Genomic DNA, 13,980 nt, shown 5'->3' on the forward strand with positions numbered 1-13,980 from the left:
CCGCTAAACCCTAAAATCACGATTTTTTTTTTCAAATTTCAAATTTTACTAAATAAATTTTGTCCGAATTTTTTTAAATTTTTGATCATTACCTCGGTAAGGTGAACCTTGTCTCAACAAGATGACAATGCTGACGGCAATGACACGCATTTTACAGGTTAGCACCATACATCATGTCAGACGCTTACGAGTCTTGATTCTTGAAGCCAGTCACTCGAAATACGGCAGATTTGAACCTTTCCCTTCACTTTTCCACGGAACCTACCCCACGGTGGCAGAAACACCTGCAGAGTAAAAAAAGCTTTCGACTGACAGATACAGCCCACACGGGCAGCACGCGGGACCCACCGCTCACGGCCGGTGTGCTGTGCCAGTGAGCTTTGCATCGATCATTAATGGAGCAGCAGCAGCAGCCGCTGGCGCCGCCAATAAATAAACCCCACTCGCCTTGCGCCTCCTGCCATTAACACCAGATCCTAGCCCGCCATTAATGCCGCTAACCCGAGCTCGAGATTGAAGGAGAGGTGTGCGCGTGGAGCGCGACCACGACGACCACGACGCGCGCCGCCGTTTATAAGCGCACGCCGCCCTCGGCTCCGGTCTCTTTCCGTCTGCTGCTGTCACTGTCACCGCGCGTCCGTGAGCTGAGCTCGGCGGCGCGTAGGCACCGACGCACCGGAGGGGATGCTCACGTGCATCGCGTGCTCGAAGCAGCAGCTCGCCAGCGGCGGGCCGCCGCCGCAGGAGCCGCCGGAGGACGAGGACCCCGTTGATGGCGGCATCGGCGGCGGCGCGGCGACTCCCAGCACGCGGCATGCCATCAGGGCGCTCACCGCCCAGGTGGGAGTGGAGTTCCTCTTCGGTTTTCGATTTATTTTTCTCGTTTGCTGGCGTTTTGGTTGTGAAGTTACCAGTAAGTTTTTCCTTCAAATGCACCTTGTTAATTAACGTCGAACTTGGAATCGGCGCAAGGTTGTCGAATTTAGGTGCTCAGGTTCTTGGGATTTGTCAATCTGTACAAATTTGATGGAAGTCTGAAGCTTTGAGCACTTCGTATCTCGTTTCGAGGCTGTGGAATCAGATCGGATGGGATTCGGGCGCGTGAATTGACGGGGGCTTTTCTTGAGTTCAGATCAAAGACATGGCGTTGAAGGCGTCGGGGGCGTACCGGCACTGCAAGCCCTGCGCAGGCTCGGCGGCGGCGGCCTCGCGGCGGCACCACCCCTACCACCACCGCGGCGGCAGCGGCTTCGGGGGATCCGACGCCGGCTCGGGATCCGAGCGCTTCCACTACGCGTACCGGCACGCCGGGAGCTCGGCGGCCTCGACGCCGCGGCTGCGCGGCGGCGGCGCCGCCCTGTCAAGCGGGGATGCCACGCCATCCATAAGCGTGCGCACCGACTTCCCCGCCGGTGACGAGGAGGACGACGAGATGGCGTCAGAAGGTTGCGGCTCTGGCGGCAAGGAGGAGGACGCGAAGGAGTGGGTGGCACAGGTGGAGCCCGGCGTGCTCATCACCTTCGTCTCACTGGCGCAAGGTGGCAACGACCTCAAACGAATTCGGTTCAGGTGCGTTCCTTCGCCTACTTGGGATGAATTTTCACTTTTAGTTCACAAGTCGATTACTTGCTCACAAATATTCCATTTGCTTTGTCCTTTTGAGCAAACTTGATTGAGATTTTAGTGTACACTACATGTGAATATAGCAATTTTTGGTGGTAAATTTTGTTAAATATGTCTAGATAGATGAGACAAACTGTCATGTTTTGGGTGCTTCTCCTGAACTAGCTGTTCCTAAAGGTGAAAATTGAGCAGTTGACCTGTTGTAAATGGTTAAAGAACTCCCTGTGAATCAAATTTCCAACAGTAATTATTTTATTGACTGGTTACATAGTAGAATCACTACAATTCCTCGAGTTAAAATCTTGGGCCAGCTTTGCTAAGCCTTCACATCTAAAATTTTCTAAATAATGGCTCATGTTTTAGTTTTGCTCTAGTTCTGTGGCTCAAAAGCTTTTGAGTAATCATCCAATCTCCAACAACCCTCTAGATCAGGGGACGCTAGAGATTTAAAAACTTATTGCACGATAATAGTATTTCCCAGTTTCTCAGCTGAGCGGAATCCAGATTGGACTTGAGGATGGATGAAAAGCATGTCATGCCCTTGGAATAGCCACATAGAGGTTCCTTAAAATAAGTACCAGAATGTCAGTATGTCACTCCACTGCTGACTCCTATGTAATCTCATTAGTGTGGCCCTTATTATCTGTGTGCAGCTTGTTGCTTGCAGATGCTTTTAAATTGCACATAAGCACATTCAGCACATAGTAAATCCCTTATTATTGTGGAATCTGGATTTTTACTATTTTCTATGTAACCTCATTAGTTTGCCCCTTATTATCTGTGTGCAGCTTGTTGCTTGCAGATGCTTTTTGATTGCACATAAGCACATTCGGCATATAGTAAATCCCTTATTATTCTGGAATCTGGATTTTACTATTTGCTAAGTTTGCAAGGGAAACAACCTGGTGCATTGTTAATGACAGGCACAATAGAAAAAAATGGATATTCCATTGTCAACTCTATGACAGAGAGCTCCATTTAACTCACCTGCTGCAGCCAGGCCGAAGTCCATACATGTCGGCATGCATGTTCTAGAGTCAGTAGATTTAGAATTTTAAGCCATGCATTGAAGAGGTTAAAGGATCATGTCAGTTGCCCACCGTGGAAGCTCGAGAGGATCAAAGAGTTTTGAATTTACTACTACTAGTACGCTGTGGGGCAAGTCCAGTTTGTGCATTTGTGCTGCTTTAGTCTGTCCATACCATGTACATTTATTGTACTGGAGATGCTGCTTCCGTTTTGGAAGAGGTAACACTATCAGACAAGGCCACAACCCATATCTCTTCTGTATGGTCAATAAAGAAGCTAAATGGAAAGAGTAGTAGAACAGACAAGTGTTAAGTTCTGCTATACTCTCTCTTCCCTTTGGCCTTTTGTTACAGAGAAATGGTTGGTGTTGGTTTATGGTCTTATTGGTATGCAGTTTGGGTCCCTCCACAACGGATTATCAGGGGAACCATCCAACAGATTAGCTGTTTGGCAGTCCTATTCCAAGTAATGGTGCTACCCTCATTAGTAGATCTTACAAATCACTATTGCAAACTTAATCTGGACACTATAAAAGAAAGTCTACATGTAAAGATGTGCTTACTGTAAATTTGTAGTGTTCAGATTAAGTCTATAATGGTCGTTTGTAGATTTGTAGTAGTAGTTTTTTTTATAAGATTCTTGGGAGGAGTTCCTCATGGCCAGCTATGCTCGTTGGCCCACTAGTATTAAGATATATAATATTATTTTATGGACTGAATACAAGCTGGATCTTAAGATGAGTGCAGGTGTCTTGTTTTTTGTATATTGGTTCCAGATCTGGGGAAGGAGGGACATAGGATGTAGTAGTGTGTGGATCACTGGTTAAGTTTGGTAACATTGGTTTGACAACCAATGCTACCATGGGATGCACTGTGCCATTCTGTGAGCTTATTGGCCAGTTGATTAATATGTTTTTAGTTCTATGAAGCTCCCCATGGACACCGCCTTTTGTCTGCGCAGTTGATTACGGATTTCTCTCTCAGCTTTAGGGGCATAGAAACCACAGTAAATAGCTAGTGGTGGACCATCTGAATTGTAATCTCTCCTATTGCCCCTTTAGCATGATATATGATTACCATAGGGATGGAGTTACTGGTGATTCGTGCTTCACATACTGTCTTCTATACTTGAGATTTTAACTATCTAGGTCAGTCGATTCTGAATGATGTCATATATTTTGGGGGCTGTATTTAGCTCTCCATCAGTTCTACATTCGCATTGCCAGGAGAAGTTGGTAGGTTCCCTGTATGTTTGTATGAGCTGAACCTAGGGTTCTGTTAAACTTTTTCTTGGTTTGAATGTGAGTCAAATAGAGCTCTGCAAGTCAAGAATTTGTCAGGCATGCATCATGATTTAATCTTGGGTTTGAACCTGCATGCTTGCCTATCTGTTTCTTAAAAGTTATTTGCAGCTGTAATTTACCATATCACGACTTTGTTCTTTTGCATGTAACGGTGTATGATAGCCGTGAGATGTTCAACAAATGGCAAGCACAAAGGTGGTGGGCTGAAAATTATGACAAAGTTATGGAACTTTACAATGTCCAGAAGTTTAACCAAACAGTCCCTCTCCCCACTACTCCAAAATCTGAAGATGAGGTGAGGACACTACTCAATTTATCCTTTCTATCTGTTTCAATAGCTACAAATTTGTTTCATGTTGTAACTGCTACGTTCCGCTACATTGTTCGATGACATTTGTTTCTTCCTATAGAGCTCCAAGGAAGACATTCCGGTAACACCGCCGCTGGACAAGGAGAGACTACCTCGAACTTTCCGTAGACCAATGTCAAGTGGTGGAGTGATGGGCTACTCTTCATCAGATTCTCTCGAGCATCACTCGAACCACTACTGTAATGGCCACCACCACCACCATCATGGACACCAATGCTGTGACTCAATGGGCTTGGCATCAACACCAAAGTTGTCAAGTATCAGTGGAGCCAAGACAGAGACCTCATCGATGGATGCATCAACGAGGACAAGCTCGTCTCCTGAAGAGGTCGACAGATCAGGTGAGCTCTCGGTGTCCATCAGCAATGCAAGCGACCAGGAGAGGGAGTGGGTTGAGGAAGATGAGCCTGGTGTATATATTACCATCCGGGCTTTGCCTGGTGGCATCAGGGAACTTCGGCGCGTTCGATTCAGGTTCGTCTTCCATACTGCTTCAGCACTTCCATTAGTGGGCTCTGTAAAAGGGATAGATTTGCAATGTGATCTGAACCGCTGAGCATAACTATGGTCTTAATCAGAAAGAACCTAAACCTGATAATGAAATTTAATTATATTACTCTGCGTGTTGCTTCCCAGTAACTGCTCACTTACATCAGTATTCCGCTTGCAGCCGGGAGAAGTTCAGCGAGATGCATGCCAGGCTATGGTGGGAGGAGAACCGAGCGAGGATACACAAACAGTACCTCTGAGAAGAAACGCCCATCAGCATCAGAACAAACACCGAAAACTGCTTCTTCAGCTGAGCTGATAATCCATGCTTGTACATCTGGCACTAACACTTCTCTATCTGTGGTCTGATTGTGTATTTCGACCTTTGTTTGATGCTTCTACTAACCTAGGATCCCCATTCCCGGTAATCCACATGTTCTCTCAATCTTTTCACGGTTTTCTCTTCAGTTTTGAACAGGCAGTTTGTGTGAGGAACTCATTTAGCTCAAAAGGGTGCTTTAGCCTAGGAAAATAAAATGTATGTCGTCACTCCTGAACCTGTAGTTTCCGGCAACCAAAGGCCTGTTTTGATTGTCATGGATACTTAGCATATTAATGTTCAATTATACTAACCTGTTGTTTCCCATTGGACAAGATATACATAGGTCATCTGATAAGGGACATAATTTGGATAGCTCATGAAGCATCTACGTATCTCATGAAACATCTACATAGTATAAGGAAATTTGAATTTTACTATTAAGAACAAGAAGTCAATTTGAGTTTTATCTCTAATACATGTTTCATAAAGGTTTATCTTAGTCAACAAGAATTGTGATGTCATTGCATGTCACTATATTACTAGAAGAGTCTTATAAGTTGTCCTCGTCAATTTAGTTGTTATCTAGTTGGCTGATAGTTATCATATTAGTTGTGTAAGACCTTGGAGTCTATAAATGGAAGCAATGCTCTCTAGCTTTGTAACTTGACATGTACTCACTACCTATCAATATAACTTGATGTTCCTATTTCAGATCTTGGATTAGATCTCTTCTTGAGCTTTGGATTAAGCTCTTGCTGTTTGTGGATTCAAACTTCTCTTAGGGCACTATCTACTAGCACGTTGAAGTCATTCCTTCAACATTTTATGCTAGACCTTCATATCAGCATATTAGAGAGGTTTGTCAAATAAATTGTGATGCATCAGATTGGTATCAGAGCCTCGTTGATCAACTCCAACTGTTGTCTTCTTTGTGGGAAACCTGTAGTAAGACATGGAGGAATTGGTTAAGAGAATGGACGCTGTTGAGAAGCAGATTCAAGCTTTACATGAAGAACTAAGTATGATGTTTGATCAGCTATCTGCAATGACCAAACAACATATCCCTACTGCTGCCACCCAAGGGAATTCATCAAAGGAGGAAGATGATCAACAACAACACAGACGAGCTGATCTTGAAGCTAGGCTATAACAAAGATATGCTGCTGAACGTAGAAAGCCACCTTAAATTGATGATCTGAAAGGTGAAGAACTACATGGGTTACATGAAGAGGACGATCTTTATGGACATACAAGGAGAAATGGTGGATATGTTGGAGATGCATACAAGGTGAAAGCTAAAATCCCTACTTTTAATGTAAGTGTTGATATAGAATAGTTTCTTAATTGGATATACGAAGTTGAAACTTTCTTTGAGATAATGAGTATTGCCCAAGATCGCAAAGTTCCTTTGGTTGCATACAAGTTGAAGGGAGGTGCTGGTGCATGGTGGCATTACCACCAAGAAGAACACATGTTAAGGGGTGGGCCTCGTGTGAGATATTGGCATCAAATGAAGGCACCTTTGAAGGGTAGATTCCTATCCATTGATTATGAGCACATCTTTTTCACAGAATTTTAGAACTATGCTCAAAGAAGTAGGACTGTTTCGAAGTACACGGAGGAGTTCTTGAGGCTACAAGTGAGGTGCAAGCTTATTAAAATTGAAGATCAACAGGTTGCAAGATATATAAATGGTCTCAATGAAGCTGTTAGAAACTAGCTAGTCATACAACAAATCTGGTCAATTGATCAAGCACAAGTTCTAACATTAAAGGCCAAAAGACATGTGAAGACAAAGAAGATAACCAAGTCTCATTCACATCCTCACATGGAGAGCTCATCTAAAGGTTATTTCAGCAGATCGAAAGGCAAGACTACCCAATCTAAGACAAAGCAATATGAACCCAAGCAAGCTGCAAGGAAGGGTAGACCAAGGAAAAACCCAAATATTGTCAAATGCTACAAGTGTGGTGTAGAAGGGCATGTATCTAGCGATTGTCTTAGGAGGAAAGTTGTCAACACTACACGCTATGAAAGCAATGATGATAATGAAAGAGATGATATATGTGAGTATGAAGATGAATTTGATATGATTATTGTAAAGAAAAATGTGATGCAGTATGTGTGCTCCACATCACAACATGATAATACACAACGAAAGAAGATATTTAGAAGCAAATGCATCGTGAATGGAAATGTATGAAAATTAGTGATTGATAGTTGCAGTTGTGAGAATTTGATTTCTCAAAATTTAGTGAATCATTTGAAGCTTAAAAACTCATGATCATCCAAATCCCTACACTACTAGATGGATAAAAAAAGGGTGAATAAGAAGATCACAAAGTAATACAATTTGACACTTTCCTTAGGCAAATACTATCGCTCAAATGCGCTATGTGATGTGGTTGACATGGATGCAAGCCATGTTCTTCTTGGAAGACCTTGACAATTTGATGTGGATGCTACACATAAGGGAAGGGATAATTCTAATCTTTCATTTGGAACAAGCAAAAGATTATCATTCTACCTAATAAACTAGATGGTTCTACTTCTTAAGTGGAGAAGCAGAATATGTTGACTACTTTCACACATCAAGTGACTTTGTAGAAGACTTGAATGAGGCAAATTTATGTGCTGCACTTATTGTTAAGGATGAAGAGTAACCTATTTTTGAAATTCTAGCAAAGATACAAGACCTTTTATCTGAATTTCAGAGTGTACTTGGGGAGCCGTAACACTTGCCACCAATGAGAGGAATTCATCATTGAATTGATTTAATTCCTGGTGTAAGTCTTCCTAATCTTCCACACCACAAAATGAACTCACAAGAGGATGCTATATTGAAGGAGAAGGTGGAGGAATTGTTACAAAAGAGACATATCTGTGAGAGCATTAGTCCATGTGTTGTACCAGCTTTGCTCACACCAAAGAAAGATGGTTCTTTGCGTATGTGTGTGGATAGTAGAGCTATCAATAAGATCACCGTGAGATATAGATTTTTTATTCCCTGTTTGGATGACATGTTAGATCAATTAAGTGAGGGCAAATGTATTTACTAAGCTTGATTTGAGGAGTGGATATCATCAAATTTGTATGAGGCCTGGTGATGAATGGAAAATGACCTTCAAGACAAAGGAGGGATTATATGAATGGCTAGTTATGCCATTTGGACTCTCAAATGCACTAAGTACCTTTAAGCATTTGATGAACCAAGTCCTTCAACCCTTATTATCTCAATTCATTGTTGTTTATTTGATGACATCTTGATCTATAGCAAAGATGAAGATGAACATTTTGAGCATGTTCTAAATGTATTGAAAGCACTCAAGCAAAATAAGCTTTATGTCAACTTGAAGAAATGTGTTTTCCTACAGAAGTAACTCCTTTTCTTGGGTTTTGTCATAACCAATGAGGGTATTTATGTTGATGAATCCAAAGTTACTATAATAAGAGAATGTCCAACTCCGAAGACTATTATAGAGGTGAGGAGTTTCTATGGTTTTGTAACTTTTTATAGGAGATTTGTGAAAAACTTTAGTACTATCATGGCATCAATTAAAATGTTTGAAGAAAGGGAGGTTCTAATGGAATGAAGCTGCTAAAGCAAGTTTTAAGGAAATTAAGGAGAAGCTCTCACAAGCTCCTATCTTAGTGCTACCTGATTTTAGCAAGACTTTTGAGCTATAATATGATGCAAGTGGAGTAGTCATTGGGATTGTTTTACTTCAAGAAAGAAAATCCATTGCTTTTTTAGTGATAAGCTAAGTGAAGCAAGGTAGAAATGGAGTATCTATGTAGAGATCGGTGATGTTCTAGGAGGAGGTAAATTAGAACACCTAAAATTAATCGGCTCTAAAAACTTTATAAAACTAAGCGGCTCCACCACACGGCATTGGAGAGAGGGTAGGTTAGGATGGACATGCCGAAGCCACGGTATAGGCCATTGAGGCCATCGGAAGCTACGATCTTGCGGAAGGTGTCGATGCCGCCATGGTAGCGGGAGGTGGGGCAGGGGTTGCCCTGCACCATGAGGCGCTAGCTGATCACGTCGACGGACGTCCACACGACCTGCGTGGCGACGGCGGCAGCGAGGCCAGTGGCGGTGCCCGCGGCCGCGGATACGGCAGGCTCCGGGGCGCTGAGGTTAAGCGTGGTTGGGCCAAAGGCGGAGCGCGTGGCCTCGGGCGCGCCCATGTAAAGCGCGCGCGCCGGGACGGTGCCGGCGAGGGAGGTGGCGAAGCCGCGGTAGAAGGCGAGGGGCCCCTCTCGCAGCAGGATGGCGGAGGCCGCTTTGACGGCGGAGGACGGTAGCACCATTGCTGTCGAAACCGGGGCGACCTGGATACGCTTCTTGAGGACGACGGCGGGGTAGAGCGCGGCCGAGACGGCAGACAAGAGCCCGGCGCCCACGACGAAAAAGCGCGCCTTGTCGAGCCTCTCTTTTATAGAGTATAGATACAGATACGTCGTATTTGATCCTTTCATATGGTCTTCCACCGATTTGTCTGAGAGAAAGAGACCATTGCACGCTTCAGAAATTCTGTACAGACAATCCATGCACAGTCCTGATTCTGCCAAGTGCTAATCACCAGTGCCTGTTTGTGTGCACTAATATATAAGAAACAAACATAGCGAGGTGTCCAAGGAACTCCAAAATGATGACCCCATTTTTTTTGAGACAATGACCTCATTTTCAATCGTGTGGAACGACAAGGCTGATCTGAAAGTTCACTACCGCACTGTAAAAGTCTGTAACGTGGCAATGCATGCGGTTGTGGATAAATCTAGGACTTATTGAAAGGGAGTGTCAGTTAAATCAAGGAAGCAAGGAAAAAAAAAGAGAGAATGTAGCAATTCGTAGTACAGAGATACAGGTATCAACTTGTTAGTCTAATTGGAGTAACTTAACTGTGTATGTAGACTTATATTTCCTAGTTACTTATGTGGATATAATGTGACTACTTCAGTGAATGTTCAGTAGAAACTTGCTATAAGTTAGCAACTTCAATCAATGACTAGGACTAGTAGGAACTTATCTGGACAATGTATGACAATTTCAATTATTGTTTTGATTTCAACTTTAGTAAATACTTGGCCACAATTCATATAAAGATTCGATTGGCAAGTTTATATGTAAGTTGCTAATATACATAAATGGCTCCGAAGCATATGAATTATAGATCTTATTTTGTTTAGCTCGTTGTAAAGAATACAACAGTATAAACCGAATTGAAATCGGACACCGATGCGGAAACACAAACCAAGTAAAACATGCTAAACTAATTGAGCAATAAAACATCGATAGAGACTTCTTGTTCTTTTGCAATTTTCCGTTTTTACCTCCATGACATGCTCACATCGGGCTCAAGGAGCATGTTCGTGGGAACGTACATGGGCTACAATAAGGGTGTATTTGTTTTTCGGATGGGGTTACTTAGCACTATATCATAAGTTCTAGGGTTAAGTGAAGTTATATTTATTGAAAAAAGTATTTGATTACTTTTAAATATAATTTTTATTTGGCTGATTAAATCTAAGATCGTATAAGCAGATGCAAGAGTTAAGATTGTGATTAGTTGCTTGTATAAAGATGATTTTATGCCATTGACAAATAGACTCACATATATGAGCGGATGCATCCGCCGAGTCAGACTGCGAAGCGAACCTTGAATTGAGCCTCACTCACGCGACAGACTAAAGACGTATATCTGCATCCACGAGAACAGACTGGAACCATAGATACAAACAACCAAATATGCATATTCCTGATATAATACACATCCACTAGGACTAGAGTAAATTCGGGCAACCAAACACCCTAAAGGAAGATGGAGGAGCTAACCGCGTCCATATCAAAACAATCCACTTGTTACAAATATGAAAAATCAAAACCAACCTCGAGCAAACATGTTTTTATTTCTCTTTTATATCACTTCAACATTCAAACTTCTCACAAGTCACCTCACAAAGACAACATGTGGGAGATTCACAAGCGCCGGCTGTGCCAGTGACACACGGAGACGAGGAATATTTTTCACGGCAGCGTATCCAACAACGAGTATCATCGCACGGATACAATACACTGTCAAAGAAGTTTCTGCCACAATATGGTGGAAAACTTGCATTGGCAACTGGGTTCTTCGTGAGGTCACCCGCCTCTGCCTCCCCTGCACAGATAGAACAAGAGAAACATAGCTGAGCTCAGTATGCGAAAGTGAGGAAAAAATTGTAGGGCGTTCGGAGGCAAGAGGCGAACTTGAGCACAGCGTGAGGAGGAGAATGCAGAGAGCAAAAGACGCCGCCCTGGTCGCCATGTTTTTGTTGCCTTTGGAGGTCAATTCTGATGCGATTTCGGTTCGCTCATCTTGTATTTTTGGAGGTATAAATAGGATCTATTTGGAGAATCTAGATTATTGATTGCATATCTCAAGAAATAAATTAATGCATGCCTGTCCAATGTGCTTCATAATTAGGCGTTTATTAAAATCGGTAGTATAGTAATGGCCATCTATCAAGGGAAAGTAATGAGTGCTTATCTCAACAAATTAGTGCATGCATATCTCATGTGCTGGCATAATTAAGTTTTGCTTAAATTGGTACGAATCATATGAAAATATTTCCCATGTATCCCTTCTAGAACAAAGATATGTATATATCCTAAAATACAAAGGAATGCGTCCCAAAATTTCTACGGAATGGGTCAGAGTGTGTGTGTATATATATATATATATATATATACTCATATAAAATACATGAGTTGTAGCAAATTCTATTGATCTTTACCGTCCATCGAGTTGATCAAACGGTGTAACACCTTAAATTTTTAATTTTCTCAATAATATAAAATTTGCAAGAATTTAATAGGAGTTGTAGATTTTTGTTAAAATCAGGAGAAAATTAATTTCTAAATTTAATTAAAATGCTATAGGTAATATTCATGCTTGTTGCACAGGCATAAAAAGAGACCGCTTGTGATAGTCGGTCCCCGGATCGAAGTTTTTTACATGAAAAAACCGATTGTTTTGGCACGACCAGACACCCCTATAATCACGCAATCGCAAGTTACAAGTCACGCGAAATAAGTGAGTGTACCGTTCGTGGCACTTAAACTCTGTACCTCTTAGCTCGCATGATACGTCATTACCGTCTCACCACAGAAGTACTAATGATACTAATAGCATATTTAATTCTTTTGTTCTCTTCTGTTAGAAACTTCAAACGATTATTTGAACATTTAATGGCTTCAAATGCAAAAAATTTCTACTACAAAATTGTAGATCTCGTCGAGGACTATAATTTTCATATAAAATTTATTTCTATCCGACTTCGTATAAAAAAATTATAAATTTTTTAAGATAAACTATCATCTATTATCATAGACGGCTTCGTATATGGCCCACTTGTGATAATCATTTCATCATCAGAAGCGATTCACATATCATTTACACAGACAACTTCTTATGTCGTCCGCCTCTTGAAATTGTACCATTATCGCAGATGGTTTGAAACCGTAGAGCCCTGCTAACTACTTAGACAGTTTGTTATATAAGCTACCTATAAAAAGACATCCTGAGTGTTTGGAAAAATAATTTCTATAGTTGTGGTATACTGGTATTAACTCACTAGTCTAGTTCAAACAACTTGACTGCATACGTAGACTTATTTCTAGTTACTTACGTGTATTTGTGTGACTACTTCAATAAATGCCTGGTAGAAACTTCGTATAAGGTAACAACTTCAATCAATGAACAGTAGGAACTTATCTCGACAATCTATGGCAATTTCAGTTGTTGTTTTGATAGCAATTTTAGTGAATGTTTGGCCCTGCAATCCATGTAAAAACTCGATTGGCAAATTTACATGTAAGTTGCTAATATCCGTATATGTCTCCGAAACATATGAATTATAGATCTTATTTTGTTTAGCTTTTTGTAAAGAACATAACGGTATAATAAGAATTGAAATCGGACCCGATGCAGAAACACAAAGTAAGTAAAACATTCTAAACCAACCGAACAATAAAACTATTTGCTGATGCCAGCATCATAGCGACTTCTTTTGTCTTTTGCAAATTTCCTCTCTTTTTTTACCTCCATGGCATGCTCACGTCGCACTCTAAAGCATGTTCGTGGGAACGTACGCGGGCCAGTAAAGCAAGATGGAGGAGCTAACCGCGTCCATCAAAACAATCTACTTGTTACAAATACCATAAATCAAAACCAACCACGAGCAAACATGTTTTTATTTCTCGTTTACATCACGTCAACATTCGAACTTCTCACAAGACACCTCACAAAAACAACATGTGGGAGTTTCACAAGCGCCACCTGCGTTAGTGACACACGGAGACGTGGAATATTTTTCACGGCAGCGTGACCAACAGCGAGTATCATCACACGGATACTGTACACTGTCAAAGTAGTTTGTGCCACAATATGGTGGAAAACTTGCATTAGCAACTGGGTTCTTCGTGAGGCCTCCAGCTTCTGCCTCCCCTGCACAGATAGAACAAAAGAAACATAGCTGAGCTCTCAGTATGCGAAAGTGAGGAAAAATTGTAGGGTGTTCGGAGGAGCAAGAGGCGAACTTGAGCACAGCGTGAGGAGGAGAATGCAGAGAGCAAAAGACGCCGCCCTGGTTGCCATGTTGCTGTTGCCTTTGGAGGTCAATTCTGATGCGATTTTGGTTCGCTCATCTTGTGTTTTTGGAGGTATATAAATATGATCTAGTTGTAGAATCTGAGATTATTGATTGCATATCTCAAGAAATAAATTAATGCACGCATATCCAATGTGCTTGATAATCAGGCGTTTATTAAAATCGGTAGTATAGTAATGATTGCTT

General features: G+C 41.8%; 2 protein-coding genes across 2 annotated transcripts; one reads left to right on the forward strand and one right to left on the reverse strand.

Moving 5' to 3' along the window:
• The first annotated feature begins 430 nt into the window (after positions 1–430).
• On the forward strand, positions 431–5,411 carry LOC133897805 (protein Brevis radix-like 1). The gene is made up of 5 exons (XM_062338634.1): positions 431–840; positions 1,133–1,569; positions 4,118–4,250; positions 4,366–4,799; positions 4,996–5,411. The coding sequence occupies exons 1-5, from the start codon at positions 685–687 to the stop codon at positions 5,072–5,074; spliced, it is 1,239 nt and encodes a 412-aa protein (XP_062194618.1). The 5' UTR covers positions 431–684; the 3' UTR covers positions 5,075–5,411.
• Positions 5,412–8,997: 3,586 nt separating this feature from the next.
• LOC133896979 (uncharacterized) lies at positions 8,998–13,781 on the reverse strand. The gene is given in 4 exon segments (XM_062337592.1): positions 8,998–9,676; positions 11,213–11,303; positions 13,518–13,631; positions 13,724–13,781. Coding segments are annotated over 4 exon segments (942 nt in total).
• Positions 13,782–13,980: the final 199 nt, after the last annotated feature.

The sequence above is a fragment of the Phragmites australis genome, chromosome 17 (assembly GCF_958298935.1).
Source record: "Phragmites australis chromosome 17, lpPhrAust1.1, whole genome shotgun sequence".
Lineage (NCBI taxonomy): Eukaryota > Viridiplantae > Streptophyta > Magnoliopsida > Poales > Poaceae > Phragmites > Phragmites australis.